General features: G+C 31.6%; 1 protein-coding gene across 4 annotated transcripts in view; it reads right to left on the bottom strand.

Moving 5' to 3' along the window:
* LOC139510192 (uncharacterized) overlaps positions 1-17,174 on the bottom strand; it is a 56,822-nt gene extending 39,648 nt beyond the window's left edge. For 2 of the 4 annotated variants that reach the window (XM_071296646.1, XM_071296647.1), the window contains exons 1-4: positions 16,640-16,846; positions 5,525-5,573; positions 3,296-3,372; positions 1,612-1,810 (exon numbers count right to left, since the gene is read on the bottom strand). In XM_071296646.1, the coding sequence (XP_071152747.1) occupies positions 1,612-1,810; positions 3,296-3,372; positions 5,525-5,573; positions 16,640-16,708 (394 nt within the window). In that variant the 5' untranslated portion in view covers positions 16,709-16,846. Of the gene's footprint in view, positions 1-1,569; positions 1,811-3,295; positions 3,373-5,524; positions 5,574-16,639 lie in introns of all 4 variants that reach the window. The other 2 variants (XM_071296644.1, XM_071296643.1) reach the window with 2 other exon arrangements.
* Positions 17,175-17,313: the final 139 nt, after the last annotated feature.

The following is a 17,313-nucleotide window of genomic DNA, read 5'->3' as shown; positions in this document are numbered from 1 at the left end:
GGATATATCGTAAAAGTTGCAGATTAGACGACTTTTCTGATATTTAAGGATCTAAGATCGTGCTTAACGTATTAGTTGAGATGTAAAAAGGCATATAAACGATTTGGCAGAGGGTATGTTGCTTCTGAGAAATGGGTTGATGCCAATTAGTAAAAACTGAAATTGTCACGTTTGTACTAGATTGTAGTTTGAAGCCGTCCATCTATGCCAATTTCGAGAAAAATATATAGATTTCAAACACGCTTTTCTAAATTTAAGACAATTCTGAAAACTTGTCTGTTGATTGTTGAGTTGCTATACCTATTAAACGTTCTATACATATCGAAGACGAAACCTAAATGAAGGCACATTAAATGATTAAAAACATTATATTTACTATACTATATATAAAAATATTAATTTTCGCGAACCATTTAGGTCACGGAAATTCCAAAATATGGCATCAGTAAGGAGAGTTGTGCAAATAATGTGAATACACAGAACCCCCATCCAAATTATCTTTAGCTAAAAGTATTCATCATTTTCTATTTTATATGTACTAACAACATTCCATTTTTCTATAATTTCGATTAAAATATTCCAAAATCTGAGTTAAAAAAAGTCAAATGCCCAAAATAAACATTGTTTGATTGGTTGAAGTACTGTGGCGTCAATGATAAGCATAGCAAGCCTCGATGTAAAGCACACGCTTCACATGAATAAGGAGAGTTTTACAAATAATGTGAATACACAGATCCTCCATCCTATTTATATTTTGCTGAAAATGTTGCAATGTTCATCATTTCTGTTTTGATTCTGCTAACAACATTCCATTTTTTCTTTAATTCCGATTTATATATGTGGAACCCGCAATAAAAATAGATGGCCTCAATGATTTAAACGCAACGCAAAAAATTCCGTTGACCCTGAATTCAACGGATCGATAATAGCATCATCACCATCAACAAAATGTTTACCGTTATCTTTGTGAAATTTCAGTTATATAGTTCTTTAATTAGAGAAATTTTGGTAAGTATTACTTATTAATGTTAAGGTTCTACTGATGTGCTCCTCTAGACCTTTTTGACGGTCCGTTTTATCCCATTTATCTCAATATTATCTCCGATGACAGTAATGTCAACCCGACCTATTCGTGTCAAAAGTGAAAATCGCATCGATTTATTGAACTAATTTCTTCTTAAACTGTGCATGCATTATTTCTGTATTATATGATAACCAATCACATTCACGTTGCATGTTTGCATGAAAACAGGGGCGGGTCCAGGTAAGGGCGTAATGGGCGTACGCCCCCCCTTTAAAAAAAAAAAAAAAAAAAAAAAAAAAAAAAAAACTATCGTTATAATCTGCTAGTATCTCTATTAACATATATATAATCCATATTGATTGACTAACTAGACACTTTGGTTAAATTGCACACATAATGAAGCGTGTCCTTAACTTTTTCATGACATTTTCAATACTGATCTTACAATGATTCTTTGATCTGCTTTACATATTTTGTTTAGGCGAATCATTATGTAGTACACTTTTATTGACCTTTTGTATCTAAATACGCATAGTTAACTGTACCTTCATTATCACCATAGTGAGGTTGTTGGTAGTTAACCTCACCTTTATTATCACCATAGAAAGGTTGTTGGTAATTATCTCGTTCTCGGTATGTGTAATCTCCATTGTTTCTGTTAAAATCTGGAAGTGAGCGTCGTGAGGGGGGAGGTTGTACGGGGGACGGAGTATACCGCCGTCTAGCACTATATGATCTCGGTCGACGGTTATCCGCTACCGAGGTGTGATTCACTATTTGCTCACGCTACAAAAGAAATGATTTAATTGCAAAAAGCACTGATGTCATATTTGTTTCATTTATCAAAAATGCAAAACACATTCAGGCGGTTGCAAACTACAAATTTGTTAGTTATTTATAATTTTCTTTTATCATTAGAGACTTCGTGCATTCTGTATTATACCAAAGGGAAAATAACACATCATCCGGTTTATGTACCCTTCTGTAGCCATTTTTGTACGAATTTTTCAAACCTCAATTGTATCAAAACTAAAGATATAATAAATAATAGAGATAGGCCATTTAGTACATGTTCCAAGGGGAAACTTGATGCAAAGCATTATTTTTTGCTGTTTCATTGCATTTGATAGAAAAAGAGGACTTTGTGCCAAATAAATCAAGATTTTTATAGAAAATCAACAGCCTTTAATACAGAGATTTTTGTGATATAAAATTTGAAACATAAATTACTCACTTGATTTTCTATGATGTGCTAGTGTTTATTTTTTACAAAAAGTTCCAAGTAACCTGTAAATTCCAAAACACCTCGTGCTGAGTCACTAAAGTCGAGCAGAGGTGTACTTGATTTTGGCCATATTTATACTTGTCTTAACCAATAACTACATTTATAAACTTGTTTTAAGGAAATCAATGCTAGCACTGCATGCAATAATCCTATATCTATCAGTCATCAAATTGACAAATATGAGAGTACAAGGATAAAGGCTGTGGATTTTCTATAAAAATCTTGATTTATTTGCCACAAAGTCCTCTTTTTCTATTAAATGCAATGGAACAGTAAAAAATAATGCTTTGCATCAAGTTTCCCCTTGGAATATGTACAAAATGGCCTATCTCTATTATTCATTATATCTGTAGTTTTGATACAATGGAAGTTTGAAAAATTTCGTACAAAAATGGCTACAGAAGGGTACATAAACCTTAACCCAAACAGACGGGTTTTTATTAAAGAAAAGGTTTAACATTATCTGTAATCTTGAAACGTCTAAAATGGTGGCATTTTAGTTTCTTTAGATACAGGACACAGGCACTTGTCTCTCAAAAACATATATAAAATTGAGAATGGAATATAACAGGCGAAAATATAACCATTGATAGAGCTTATAAGTGACACGAAGGTACTTTGGAGAGAAAAATTCAGAAACAAGTGCCTGTGGGATATTCCAATCCCTGAGAGTACAGAAGAAGTACTCAATATATTATCATATTATAATATCACAAATGGGGCATGATATTTGTTTTATAAACACAAAATAACTATCATGAAAAAACAATTTAGTATAAGATGCAAATCCATATCTTTAATAACTTGCATTTAGCAAGGCTTAAGATAGAACAGTTCAAATCTTTTGTAATATCTATACAAACATGTATACATGGTAAACAGATTATTTTTAACTTAAAGAAAGCAACCGTTTGTAATCAGTAAAGCTAAATCGCCATCAGGTTGGAGTAGAAACATCAACAAATTCTAAAGTACAGTTTTCTTACCCTAATTTTGTCTAGTAGTTCTTGTCTTCTTAACATTGCCTGCTGAAGACGTAATTGTTCATCGACATCATTTGCACCTATAACATATGAGGTATACATCAAATCAATGTAATGTTATACAGAACTCATAGATGAATAATAGATATATTTCTATAAATCGCCAATTCATAAAGAAAATATAAATTTATGTATACTTTTCTAGGATGATTGAGTAATAAACAAGAGGTTTTAAAGGGCCTGTGTCGCTGACCTCAGTCTATGCGCATCCTCCTTGACCATGGACCCATCCAACATTGAGGACAAGAATAAAATGTATGACAAATATTTTTTTTTTATGATCTGGTATGGCTGGTCATTTTTTTTTTACAGTTTCTGCCTACCATTAGTTGTTGTCCAAAAAACAATAAGGGTATAAAGGTCTATAAATCCAAAAATAAGTCTACATTTCTCACTTAAAGATCTTGTCTTACTTTTCATTTTTGCTCTTCTAATTATTAAGTGTGTATCTTTCTATCATAATCTTAAAGATTACAGACAAAGACGGAAAATATCAGTGTAATCGACATTAAAGAGCGATAACTCATATAATGTGTCAACCGACAATTTCGGCTTCTTGACTTATTTGTAGATCCAATATTGCTGATCATCTTCGCTTATGTAAGTTTTCATATATCTATTATAGTTTTTCTGTTATAAGACAAAAAGCAATTAATAAAAATCTATATTAAAGGGCAATAACTCCAATTAAAAGTCGTCTCACGACGATTTCGCGTATATCTTATATGAAGATATTTTCTTGCTGATGATTTAAGCTTTTTAAAGTTTCTCTATTTAGCAATAATAATTTTCAAGATAATAGGCAAAATGAAAAAAAATGTGTAATTTAAGGGTAATATCTCCTATAAGAATTTAGCTGACAGTTTTGATGGAAGAGGGAAAATGATAGATCTCTCGAGTCACCATTTTGGACATTTCTTCCCCTGTTAGAATTTCTCTATGCATAGCGGTTTTCAAGATAAAAGAAAAAACTTGCTTTTTAATCCTATATTCTTTTTTAGGTCATGCCAGCCATTTTGGTTATCTAGCGGGTTCACTGGACAGCTTTTTCAAACGAGATACACTAATAACGGTTGTGGCCAAGTCTATTCGAGTTTGCAGTTTCAGAGACGATTTTTGTATTAATTTACAACGACGGAAACCCCAATAGATGAGAAAGGTTCACTTGGCCCTTGGTCCAAATAAGCAAAAAAAAAAGCACAGGGTATTTAAACCCCGCTGCTCATTTGACTTTTTCAATATTAGTTTTATCGACAATGATCGTTTATAATGATTTCTAAGTTGTTTGTCCTTAGAGAAATTTGTTCTGATGGCAGAGCACTATACAATTTTCACGACTTTGCGCTTCCTGTTTGACTTGTTTACGGTTGCAATTGTATGTGTGTGTGTGTAGTTGGTTTTCTGTCTCATGGACATGTCCTTTGGAATTATAAGATTATCTAATTACATTAAAACATACTAGTATTTAATGGTTGTTTTTATTACGGAATCAAAAGATTTTTTATCTACATGTATGTGTCATTCTTAAGTAAAATAGAATGATATATCATTGTTGTTGGTTTTTTTTGCTATGGCAACAACATTACTATGGGGCAGGCAGATAGCAGAGTACTGAAATTTTCTTATCACTTAAAATAGTCGATCAATATTTATTTTCCAGATGAAGCGTCTGATATACTACGTATGACATGAATGTCACTAGTCTCCAATCAAAAATGAAGATGCCAAATATTACAACGTTGATTTTTTTTATTATATACATTTCCGAGGGAATTGAAGACCTGTTGGTGACCTTCTGCTGTTGTCTGCTCTATGGTCGAGTTGTTGTCTCTTTAGCACATTCCCCATTTCCATTCTCAATTTTATTTCCGAGGGACATATTAATTAAGGTCCACAAATATGATAGACTTTCGAACTAAGCAAATATATTGCAGGCGTAAACTTTTGATCCCATCAAACTTCAACTATGCTGGCGCGAGAGCTTAAAATTTCTATTTCCAAGCTATGTTCGTTTCCCAGTGACATAACTCCCCATTTTTTAAAAATCATATGAGAACACTTACCATGTCGGACGGAGGGGAACATATATATTTTTTTAACAAATACTTTCAAGCGAGCTTCTAATTTCAAAAATTAACTATGTTTTAGCTACTTTGGCAAAATGTAACTTACTTTCTGTCGAGCTAGGTCTATTCAACTTTTCTCTTTCATTTGCGATTTTCTGTATAAAAGAAATTTATCTTCAAGTAGTCATATGATAATAGAAAAAAAACAGCAATAATATTTTGAGAAATTAACAATTAAACAAAAAAGATATCGTAACATAAAAAATCAGCTAGATTGTCGTTGTTGTCACTCATGTCTTTTTATATGTATTTTTTCTTTGTAGCGGTCTCAACTGGAAATGGCACAAATAAATTTGAACGTTATGGCAAATAAATTTGAACGTTATTCATAAACATAACTTCTCTATGGAGTTTAAATGGTTTTCAGTGGTATTGGCGATTTCAATTATTGTGTTATAATTTTACTGCAATGTAAATGTGAAAAGATATATAAAAAAAATAATAATAACTATAAGACATTTAGAATCGTTTTTCACAACACTGTGGACGAGAGCAGTTTTAGTGGGCTCAAATCTCCAAATTATCTTTAATTCTTACATAATGGTTGTGTCATTTAAATTCGTGATATTTAGCTTTTCACAATCCGCTCGTATTATCTTCTTAGCTTTTCCAGCTTTAAAAATTACACGTCGCCTTTTCCAATCTGATTTTTTAAACCTCATTTACTATAGAAACCCAAAACGAACCCCCTTTTGTTTTACAGACGATGATATGTTGAGCAATGTCATCCACGCATACTAACTACCTTTCGTTGTGTTTTGAATGCACTGTTAGGGCTTTATTAACCGTGTACAAATGTAAATTGTTTTAACAAAAAATAGGCAGCATCCAAACTAAAAGAATGACGTCATTTTGTAAATAAATTCAAAATGCAAAAAACTAGTTGATAAAAAAAAAAATGATATGAAATAAGAATAATACTATCTAATGGACTATGAAACGTTAAACAACTCTTCTTGTAAACAAATGTGCATTGCATAACTTAACATTAAAGAATCGGTCTTTAAATTATCGATGCAACAAATATTAAAAAAAAAACATTAAAATGATATGTACTGAAAATGACGCATTAAAATAAAAATCAATGTATATTAAAATTAAAATGATTATTTAATCCTCTCCTGCAGAGCATTCTGGGGTTAACAAACAAAATATTATAATGCACCAAATCATTATAATCTCTTTCAACAAAAGTTAGGCACTACTGAATATAATTACTTACCCAATAGATTCCCCCTAGTACAAATCGGAAATCCAATATCAACTGTAGAAATATGAATTCTTCTTTATTCTCATTTAATCCAGTTCAAATAAGGATTATAATACCAAAACAGAATTTGAAAAATAAGAAAATAGGGGAGCCAAAAACAGGCTTTATCGTACCTTGTCCTTTGTATATTCGGAGAATTTTGGATTGTACTTAATTTCTAGACGGAATTGGAATTTTTCTATAAACTATAGTCAGTATGATTCTGGGTTGTACTGGATTGAATTTTTTTTTAAATAACAGTGTTAATAGAAAAACAACAGAAATCACTAATGAAATGCCACTTATTTTTAATACATTTAAAAGAAAATTTTTGCGAAAACTACATAAAATTTTTCTGAAATTCTTTTGAAATGGTTTAGAGAAAACCTTTTCAAGACTTTTGGTATAATGAGATGATGTGTGTGATGGTGTGTGTGAGGGTTGTCAATATAATGGAATATTATGTGACTGTCGTACAAGTGAGAGGTTTATCTAGCTATAAAACCAGATTTAATCCAACATTTTTACATAAGAAAATGCCGGTACGAAGTAAAGAATATGAAATATGTAATCAATTCGTTTGATGTGTTTTAGCTTTTGATTTTGCGATTTGATTTTCCCTCAGAGTTCGACTTTCCATTTTGAATTTCCCTCAGAGTTCGATATTTTTATCATTTTACTTTTTCAGAGGGAGTCTACTGAATTGAATATTCATTTTCACCTGTAGCTAAGTCAGCTTTGTACCAATACAGTCAGGATTCTATTTCGTCAAAATTATCTCCCCATTACGCCAGTTCATTTTCACAATCGTAGACATGGAAGCCATTTTAGGGATGGCGTACTGCCAATTTTGCTCTTGAAAACCGAGTAATTTATCCACATAGCACCATTACGATCCGTATATGTCAGTTGTATTTTAATTGACAAATGTACCTACTAGCTAATGAGCACCAGTTAATGATCTTGTCTGCATTGATTCAACTTAAAACTATTGTCTGATCGGTTGTCAGGTGGAGTTTTCGAAAATTGTTAAACATTTAAAAATATTCTAATTAAATATTTCGATGAAGGGCAGACTAGATTTTTTTAGTGGTTGAAAACTATAAACCCTAGTTATCCCACGCATTTTTTTTCTCTCGAAGATATGCATTTTCACCATCCAACTTGAAAGACTGTCGTCAAGTACTTTTAGTAAAAAAATAGCTATTCGAACACACCTACTCTATTTTTGTGATTTATCAGATAGGAATTTCACTTGACCCATATATTTCATCTTTAAGTACTGTGATTTTTTATGTTATAAAGTCAACCTGTAGCTTTGATATATAAAGATGATAGAATCTGAAGCCAGATGATGTATCAAATATTCTTGCTTTGTACGTTTTCAAAACAAAATATTTGACTCAGACAAACATGCCCTAACATAAAAAGGTGTATTCGATTATTTCTTTTCGATACAATTGTTACCCATTTTGGGGATTTTTTCTTGAGTCACATAATAGAAGGGCAGACACGAAAATAACTAAACTAATAGATTGATATGTTCTCCGTCCGTGGTAAAAACAAAAAATCAGAGGTTATGCATTTTCTACATCAAACTTGATAGATACCCATGTCGTCGACGTGATATCGAATTGTATGTAATAGATAAATTGAAAACTTATGCAAATGGTGTTTTTTAAGGTTTATGTACCCTTCTGTAGCCATTTTTGTACGAACTTTTCAAACTTCAATTGTATCAAAACTACAGATATTATGAATAATAGAGATAGACCATTTTGTACATATTCCAAGGGGAAACTTGATGCAAAGCAGTATTTTTTACTGTTCCATTGCATTTAATAGAAAAAGAGGACTTTGTGGCAAATAAATCAAGATTTTTATAGAAAATCCACAGCCTTTATCCTTGTACTCTCATATTTGGCAATTTGATGACTGATAGATATAGGATTATTGCATGCAGTGCTAGCATTGATTTCCTTAAAACAAGTTTATAAATGTAGTTATTGGTTAAGACAAGTATAAATATGGCAAAAATCAAGTACACCTTTTAGGGTGCGCTCGACTTTAGTGACTCAGCACGAGGTGTTTTGGAATTTACAGGTTACTCCGAACTTTTTGTAAAAAATAAACACTAGCACATCATAGAAAATCAAGTGAGTCATTTATGTTTCAAATTTTATAACAAAAATCTCTGTATTAAAGGCTGTGGATTTTCTATAAAAATCTTGATTTATTTGCCACAAAGTCCTCTTTTTCTATCAAATGCAATGAAACAGTAAAAAATAATGCTTTGCATCAAGTTTCCCCTTGGAACATGTACTAAATGACCTATCTCTATTATTTATTATATCTTTAGTTTTGATACAATTGAGGTTTGAAAAATTCGTACAAAAATGGCTACAGAAGGGTACATAAACCTTAAATAAAACACTTCGTAATTGAGAAGAAAATTGTCATTTTATTTGTTTCTTTTAACTTGTAAAATGTTTGTAACTATAGTAAACATTACAGTAAGCATGTATCGCCTTCTCTAACAAAGAGCTTCGATTCTTTAGTTCTATTTCAACCGGGTTTCCGCCTGAATAAGAGAGTTGCAAAAATGTTTAACTCCGTCACATTCTATATATAGTCCCAAGTCAAGACCCTGTAATTTAGTGGTTATCGTTGGTTGTTGACTATCATACTTGTCTTTTGGTTGTTGTTTTGTACATACATTCCAACCATACACAGCTTTAAATAAGGCATTTTGGTCGAAACATGGAATTTAAACATTTTATGTCTTAACTACAGTATCGTTATAGATAGTAGCCCGTTTACTACTTATGAGATGATTTTCATGAAACATCTAAAGTAAATCACCTGAATAATCCTAAAATGATTTATGATCAAATTAAAGTTGGTCCTCAATACAAAATGAAATCCTCCTTATTATACAGATAGATTGAATGGCTGAAAGGCACCATGATAATCAGCAATATCAATTGGATTTACTTATTAAGTTAACACTAATATGTTAAGGATATTCTAATATAAAAACAAGAATGTGTCCATAGTACACGGATGCCCCACTCGCACTATAATTTTCCATGTTCAGTGGACCGTGAAATTGGGGTCAAAACTTTGATGTGGAATTAAAAGTAGAAAGATCATATCATAGGGAACATGTGTACTAAGTTTCAAGTTGATGTGACTTTAACTTCATCAAAAACTACCTTGACCAAAAACTTTAACCTGAACTTCGCACTATCATTTTCTATGTTCAGTGGACCATGAAATTGGGGTCAAAACTATGATTTGGCATTAAAATTAGAAAGATCATATCATGGGGAACATGTGTAATAATTTTCAAGTTCATTGGACTTCAACTTCATCAAAAACTACCTTGACCAAAAACTTTAACCTGAAGTGGGACGAACGAACGGACGAACGGACGAACGAATGAACGAACGGAGGCACAGACCAGAAAACATAATGCCCCTCTACTATCGTAGGTGGGGCATAAAATTCAAATGTTTTCTGCATGTCAAGTATACTTCATATACTAGGTTTCTAACGATTAATAATACAAAGTACTTTTGAAATTCACACACACAACCACTTTAGTCTTGCAAATATTTTTAAAGTGCTTCTTGTCCTCATCTTTAATGTTTATTTAACATAAGGCCCTAATCTATTTACTTGGGGTGGTATTTTTCTGATCCTTATTTAAATCCCAATAAAAAACGTTTTTATCTTCTAATAGATCATAACAAGCCATGTTTTCTGGTATCCAGGAATATTTGAGCATGCCAACCATATTTTTTCGAAATTCCTCGTCCATTTTTATCCAGAGAAGAGTAACTATGTTCGATCGATAATCAACTGAATGTTTTTAAGGAGTCAATCAGTTTATTTTTTCTATTAAAAGAGACTTAAGAGGCTGGATTGTCAACGTATATTTGTTCCGCCTAACAGGTGACTTCTGTTCGAATGAGAGTTGTTGCTTTTGGAGATTGTTGTAATGGCAGTAGTAATAGCAGGAGTAATGAATCAAAATGATGCATATCATATATCAGGACCAAATAGTTATTAGCAGCTAAAATATGTAACGCCGCTATAAATTTCATGCGTTAGAAGCGATTTTCTGGATTTCACCTTCATCAGGAACACAGAAAGCTAAGAATGTATAATAACCTAAACAGTTGGAAGGTCTATGACCGAAATTGGCACTAAATCAAAACCGATATGCCATAATTTCAGTCAAATTGTATACTTCTCGAACTGTTAAATGTAACATTGGTTGCTGGGTGATATTCATATTAATTTTGTTTTAAGCCATAAAATATTAATACTTCAAGTTGGTCAGTATTTCCCCCTGGACCTTCATGTTCTGTTTTAACTTGTTATGGGTACGTAATAATAAATAAATTCCATCAATAATATTATTTGTATATACTTCTAAAGTCATTCATTATTTGCGGGCTATACCCTCGAATGTAATCCTTTACTCAATTTAATATCTTCTCATGTCACCCGCCATGTGATTAAAGACCTGTGGATTAAACAATATGAGATATCAGGCTCACTTGTTCTGTACGAGCTCAGGAAATACATTGCAAACCTACGGCTAATGATGGGGGACAACACTAGTATTCCACAGTCTAGTTAGGTTGATGAAAAAGCTAAAAATTGATGTGGGTGCTAAAAAGATTGTATAAAATATACTGTCTACTTTTCACTATTTAGTGACATATTGCTTTTTTTCGACAACTTCAACTTATTGTCCAACTTCGATGCGATAAAATTTTTGACTCTCTCGCTCTCTCTTTCTCGATCGATTGAATTTATTTTAAGGGAATTCTCAATTATGCTACAACATGAAAATTTGAGTGGCATTCTTCTATATCCTAATTTATGTTTTTTTTTGGTTATTTTTAAACAGAGATAGAATCGTTAAAATAGATTCATCCTTCTTATAAAAGTGCCAGTTGATGGGTACTTAAAACTCATCCTAATATTTCATATTCTATTTTTAAATGACATTTTTGACATTGTTCCTCTTCTACTGTTTATGTCTATTGCTGCGCCTCGTGCAGACTGTATATTATTCAATTTTTGATTTTCTTAATTTGTTTCTTCGTCGTCTGAACATTTATTCATGTTAACCAAATCTAAGTTTATTTATCAATATTAAAACTTCAAAGGGCTCGCTCATTGTTCAATACTTTCTTCTAGCTTATTTACTTTACGAACTATTCTTGTATGTATTTCATAATATTCACCATGACATGCATTCAACAAATGTACTAATAATACCGTCATATTTCAAATAATGATGAATTCTCTTTCTTAAGATACAAAGATACGTACTGCTATATACTACGCATTAAAATTCAATTTCATTCAAAAGTTCATTTAAACCGATAAAGGGTTCTAAAAGAGGCTCAAACAAGGTTGTTTTAATGATGTGTTGTTTTGTTATTATCGTAGTTATTGTTATCATGGTAAACACATATAAAGTCAAATGTCCATATCTTATTTCTTAGGTTGATAACAGTATAATAATCTACATATGAGTTGTTCTTTAAACTCACAAATAAAGGCAATAATGTGTACTACTATGGACTGACATGCATACAGCTTCACTCTTATCAAACACAATAAAGTTCTGCTAAACCATAAAAGAACAGGGAAATTGGTTTAAATGGTATATCTTTTAATGTTCAATAACAGTTTTCTACTGTGCTTCTAAAATTCCATTTAAGTTACGCATTTTTTCGGCATTTCTAATGCTCTATTGCAATATTATATATTTATATGTTTCTATAAACATTTAACAAATTGATTAAACTGAACATTTGAAATATATAAAGTACTCTAGATAATGTCAAAATTCAGCAGACATTATTGGTACTAACCCCTCCCCCCTAAGGACTGTAAGATGGCATTTCTCGAATCTATAAGTTTAAATCTCAAATTAAATATTTAAGGAAAATGGTTAAAAGACGAACTACACCATGGTAAAAAAACGAAATACAACCTGCGATTCACAAATCTTTATAAATGTTCAGCTACAGATATTTCGAAAAATTAAAATGAAATTTATGTCCCTTATTGTCAATTTACTAAATCCAATGAGTATTCGTTTCTATCAGACTTCAATATTTCAATTTCTCGGGGTAATCTTTGTACCGCACATGAAGACAACTGACACTACCTTCTCCTTTCTTAATGTCCAAAGTCTTTGTCTTTTAATAAGTCAGTAAACATGTAATTTGTTGTTGTTATCTACAGAAAAAGATCAGTCCTGTAAAACATTGAAAAAACTCTATAATATTTTATTTTTACAAAGTGACCTTTTAACTCGTGTGCCCTATAATCAGATGTTTTATTTTCCTAGTGGACGATCGTTTGGTTTTCCTAAATAGACGACAATTTTATTTTCCTAAGTGAACAACCATTTGATTTTCCTACGTGGACGACCGTTTGATTTTCCTGTGGGGAAGACCATTTTATTTTCCTAAAAGGACACCCAGTTGATTTCCTAAAAGGACACCCAGTTGATTTCCTAAAAGGACATCCAGTTGATTTCCTAAAAGGACACCCAGTTGAATTCCTAAAAGTACACCCAGTTGACTCGTTTTCCTAAAAGGATACCCAGTTAATTTTCCTAAAAGGACAACTAGTTGATTTCCTAAATGGACAACACGTGGATTTTCCTAAATGGGCAACCAGTGGATTTTCCAAAGTGGACGAACGATGATTTGATTTTCTGTGACCCAGGACGATTTTGAACATGAGTATCCAGGACTGGTTAGACCTGAAAATAAAATCACAAACGACAAATCTTGTCGAAAATTTTGAGTTGTTAGGGTTCAAGGTCGAAACAAATGTCATATCCCGTTACATTATTCTCCATATAGAACTGTTTATACCGTAAGTGGTCGTTTTCAAAAGTTATTTTTTAACCAATAAAATATATATAAAACAGATTTCCCCTTGCAAGCAATAGCGGATGTCACCTTTGTCTGCCAATTGACTGGAAACAGCATCTAGATTTAAACTTTAAAACGATGATTTTACATATATATATAAATAAAGTGTCTGAAAGTTTGAATTTTTCACATTGTTGCTATTTACATGGTAACGGCAGCCATTTTGAAAATTCCGAAGTCGAATGGCTCTTCTACACATCCCAGTTAACATTATAAAGTTTCGTTAAGTTAGAAACATTTTGAAATGTTTTACACATTTGTTTCCATGGTTACGGTGACTGTTTTGCCAAAGACAGAATCCAAACAATACTGTCTACACATTTAGATATAAACGTAATATTTCTATAAAGATTCAAATGGTTAGGTCTATAATAATAATAAAAGATTTAGAATTTTCAAAAATGTGTCCCACGACATAATCTTAATCAATTAATATTATATACTTAATACGCAACAAGACTAATAAATGTCTCAAATAAAATTAACTGAAATAAAGAGTTTAAAACTCTGATTTTGTGATCAAGTTACATTCAAACTTAATTATACTCATGCGAAATGACGATTTTTGATACCAAACATCACATATATAAAGTAGGAAATGCTTAAATTTACATTTCAAGCATCTTTACAACTTGACAATTGTGTAACGAATGTTTGTCATAAAATTGACACACTGTATCCCTTTCTGTTTACATAATATGAAAAAAATGAGAATACATACGTAAAGCAAATTTCAGTTTTCATAAACTATGTACGAAGATTGTTTCGATGTTCAATAATTAAAGCCTCATAGGAAGTAAGAAAAACAAAAAATGCACTGAAATCTTCAGGGTTAAGTGGTTTTTATTTTTAGATAAATTTTCAAAATTCGTAAAGATCGATATAATCAAACTTGAATTATAACTAGAAGTTCCTTAAGGTATCAAATAACTAAAGATTGAATTCCAAAATTGTTGGGAAGAAAATCTTAAAATCGAAAAGAAGCTCGTTTTCAAGGAACCACTGAATATGTTGTACAAATTTCCAAACAGACTTGAGATGAACTTTGATGGACGGGGCCAATTGTACACAACAAGCTCATCAATCATGTATTCGTATTCAAAATATAACGTTCAAAAATCTTTTCAAATCAACACTAAATGACTATAAAACGCTTTAAAGCACTTCTATATTACACAATCTTTTTCAAAAGGCAAACTTTATAAATGCATTATCATTCAGTCAATAAGTTTGCTATTCCATGTCAACATCTATACATATTAACTGTTTATAGTTACAGTTTATCTTTTCTAAAGATGACTTACAGATTTTATATCTTTTAGTTATGTAAAATCATATTAAGTATTTTGTACTTTTGTTTATTGTGCAGCAAATGTGAGAGGTTATTGAAGCTTCCATTTATTCGAAGAATTTAATATGTTTTTCCTTTAAAGCATTTGTATTCACGGTAAAAGCAAATATTTTGTTTTAAGTTTTCAAAGTTGGTAAATATTTTCCTATTGCTTGAGGATGAAAGGGTCATTTAGGAGTTTAACAGTTTTTTTCTAATTTCCTCTCCGCCTATTTGATGATTTTTTTTAAATGTTTATTTGATAAACACAATCATAATCACACTTGTAAAGGATATGATTTTCTCAGTTTTATGGATGATGGATAGGGTGTTGTTAAACTGAACTATAAATATGGTGCATTTATCCATTTTAAAACGTATTTAAGTCGATGACTGTGTTGTGACCCTAGGTACTTGAAGATTCAATGTCCTCCATATTCAGGATTGTTTCCGTTATCAGCACCGTGTTTTCTATGAGTTCTACTAGATAACAAATTTAAGAAAACAAAGTACAATAAAAAAAAAAACAGTCTACGAAAGACGGGCAACTTTATGGCCAAACGAAAAGCTACAAAAAAAAACTCCACAGAATACTAACAATTGAGCAAACAGGTTTGACTCAGTTACTCTGAAAGAGACAATAGCACCCCCCTAATAGTCCTGTAAAAATCCGGCAGTGATGAGTTACATTATCGAGTGACTCAGGTTTTTTGGTCCTACCCCTAAGTTATATCCGAAACTATAAACCATCAGTACATGTAAAACCCTTAATCCATTACTGAATGTTAAAGTTAAAAGAGTATATATGTTCTAGTTAAGTTCAATAATTGCACCAAAAATTAGAGACATAACTTGAAATACTTGTCTTATATATTTCTCTGATGAATTTACATACCCCCCCCCCCCCAGCCCCCTCCCCCTAAAAAAAATCCACCCAAAACATCAAGAACAGTCGTCAGTATTAAAAACGTACATTTGTTATTTGGATTGGAGAGTTGACTCATTGCCACTCATACCACATCTTCCTATACCTATTTAACTTTTATTTGAAACGATTGTACTGGATTTCATTGTTCTGTGTTACTATAATAGCAATAAGAATCATAAACAGGGGCGGATCAGCCATTTTAAAAAGGGGTTCACAAACAAGAATAAGGGGGGTTCTGATTATATGTTTCCATTAAAATGCATTGATTGTACAAAAAGGGGTCCACCACCCCTGCCCCTGGATCCGCCACTGCATGATCATAAATATGCATTTATACCAAGATTAATTCAAACTTGTCAAAGTCGGATATACATATAACAATACGACATATGCTCTCATGATCGAGTGTTAAGCCGACATATATATGTAATAAACACAAGACATCAAACATGGGACTAATAGATCAAAAGTTCTGTATAAGTAATCTGCGGGATACTGAAAATTTAGTTAACGGAACTTGACAATTCAGGTTCTTTAATGTATTAGTTATAAGTCTCGGATAAAACATATCAAACAAACAACACATCATTCATATAGCATAAATAGTATAACAAAGGGTTTCATTAAATCTTTTTCCAGCAGTTAAAAGGAATTAAAAAATAAAATCCATCACTTACTTGATTGACCATTTTCATCCGCAACCTGGTCATGTGATCATGGACACTGTCCGTATCCGTAGTCGCCATTTTTTTCCACGTAACCAAGGTTACTTGACGCTCTTTTTTTCAGTCTTCCGCCGTCATATTTATAGTTACCTTAAGAAAGTTAATCGAAATAGTTCAGTTGTAAAGATCCCTTGGCCACTGTTCAACATAGAAGATCGATCGTTCCATTACCGAGATAAGGGGTGATCTTTTTGATTTACTGTTAAATTTTATCAGTTTTATGTCAATATTTGAAGCCCTTGTTATTAATTTTTACATTCACTTGTAATGCGGTAATATCTTGGATATACAGAATTGTAGATTTGATCAGAGACATTATTTGATCTTCGATTTGAATCAGATGCAGATTAATACACATGCGATCATGGTGGAAATTATATTTTAAACAGTTAAAAGCCGGGCAACTACAAAAATGTCTTTGCCAGATTCTTTAATGTTCAATAACAGAAACAATAAACATGTTATCAGTTTATATCTTCTCCGTAAATCAATTGTGTTATTAAAATAATACCAGTTGATTTTATTGAAAGAAAATGGATATATATATATATATATGTAAATAGTAAAAGTCTTTACAATTTTCATTTTTGTCTTTGTTAAACATACAGTAGTTTGCAGTTCATTTC

Source organism: Mytilus edulis, chromosome 2 (assembly GCF_963676685.1).
Source record: "Mytilus edulis chromosome 2, xbMytEdul2.2, whole genome shotgun sequence".
NCBI lineage: Eukaryota > Metazoa > Mollusca > Bivalvia > Mytilida > Mytilidae > Mytilus > Mytilus edulis.
Note: the sequence above shows the minus strand (reverse complement) of the source record. Positions and strands in the feature narration are given on the sequence as shown.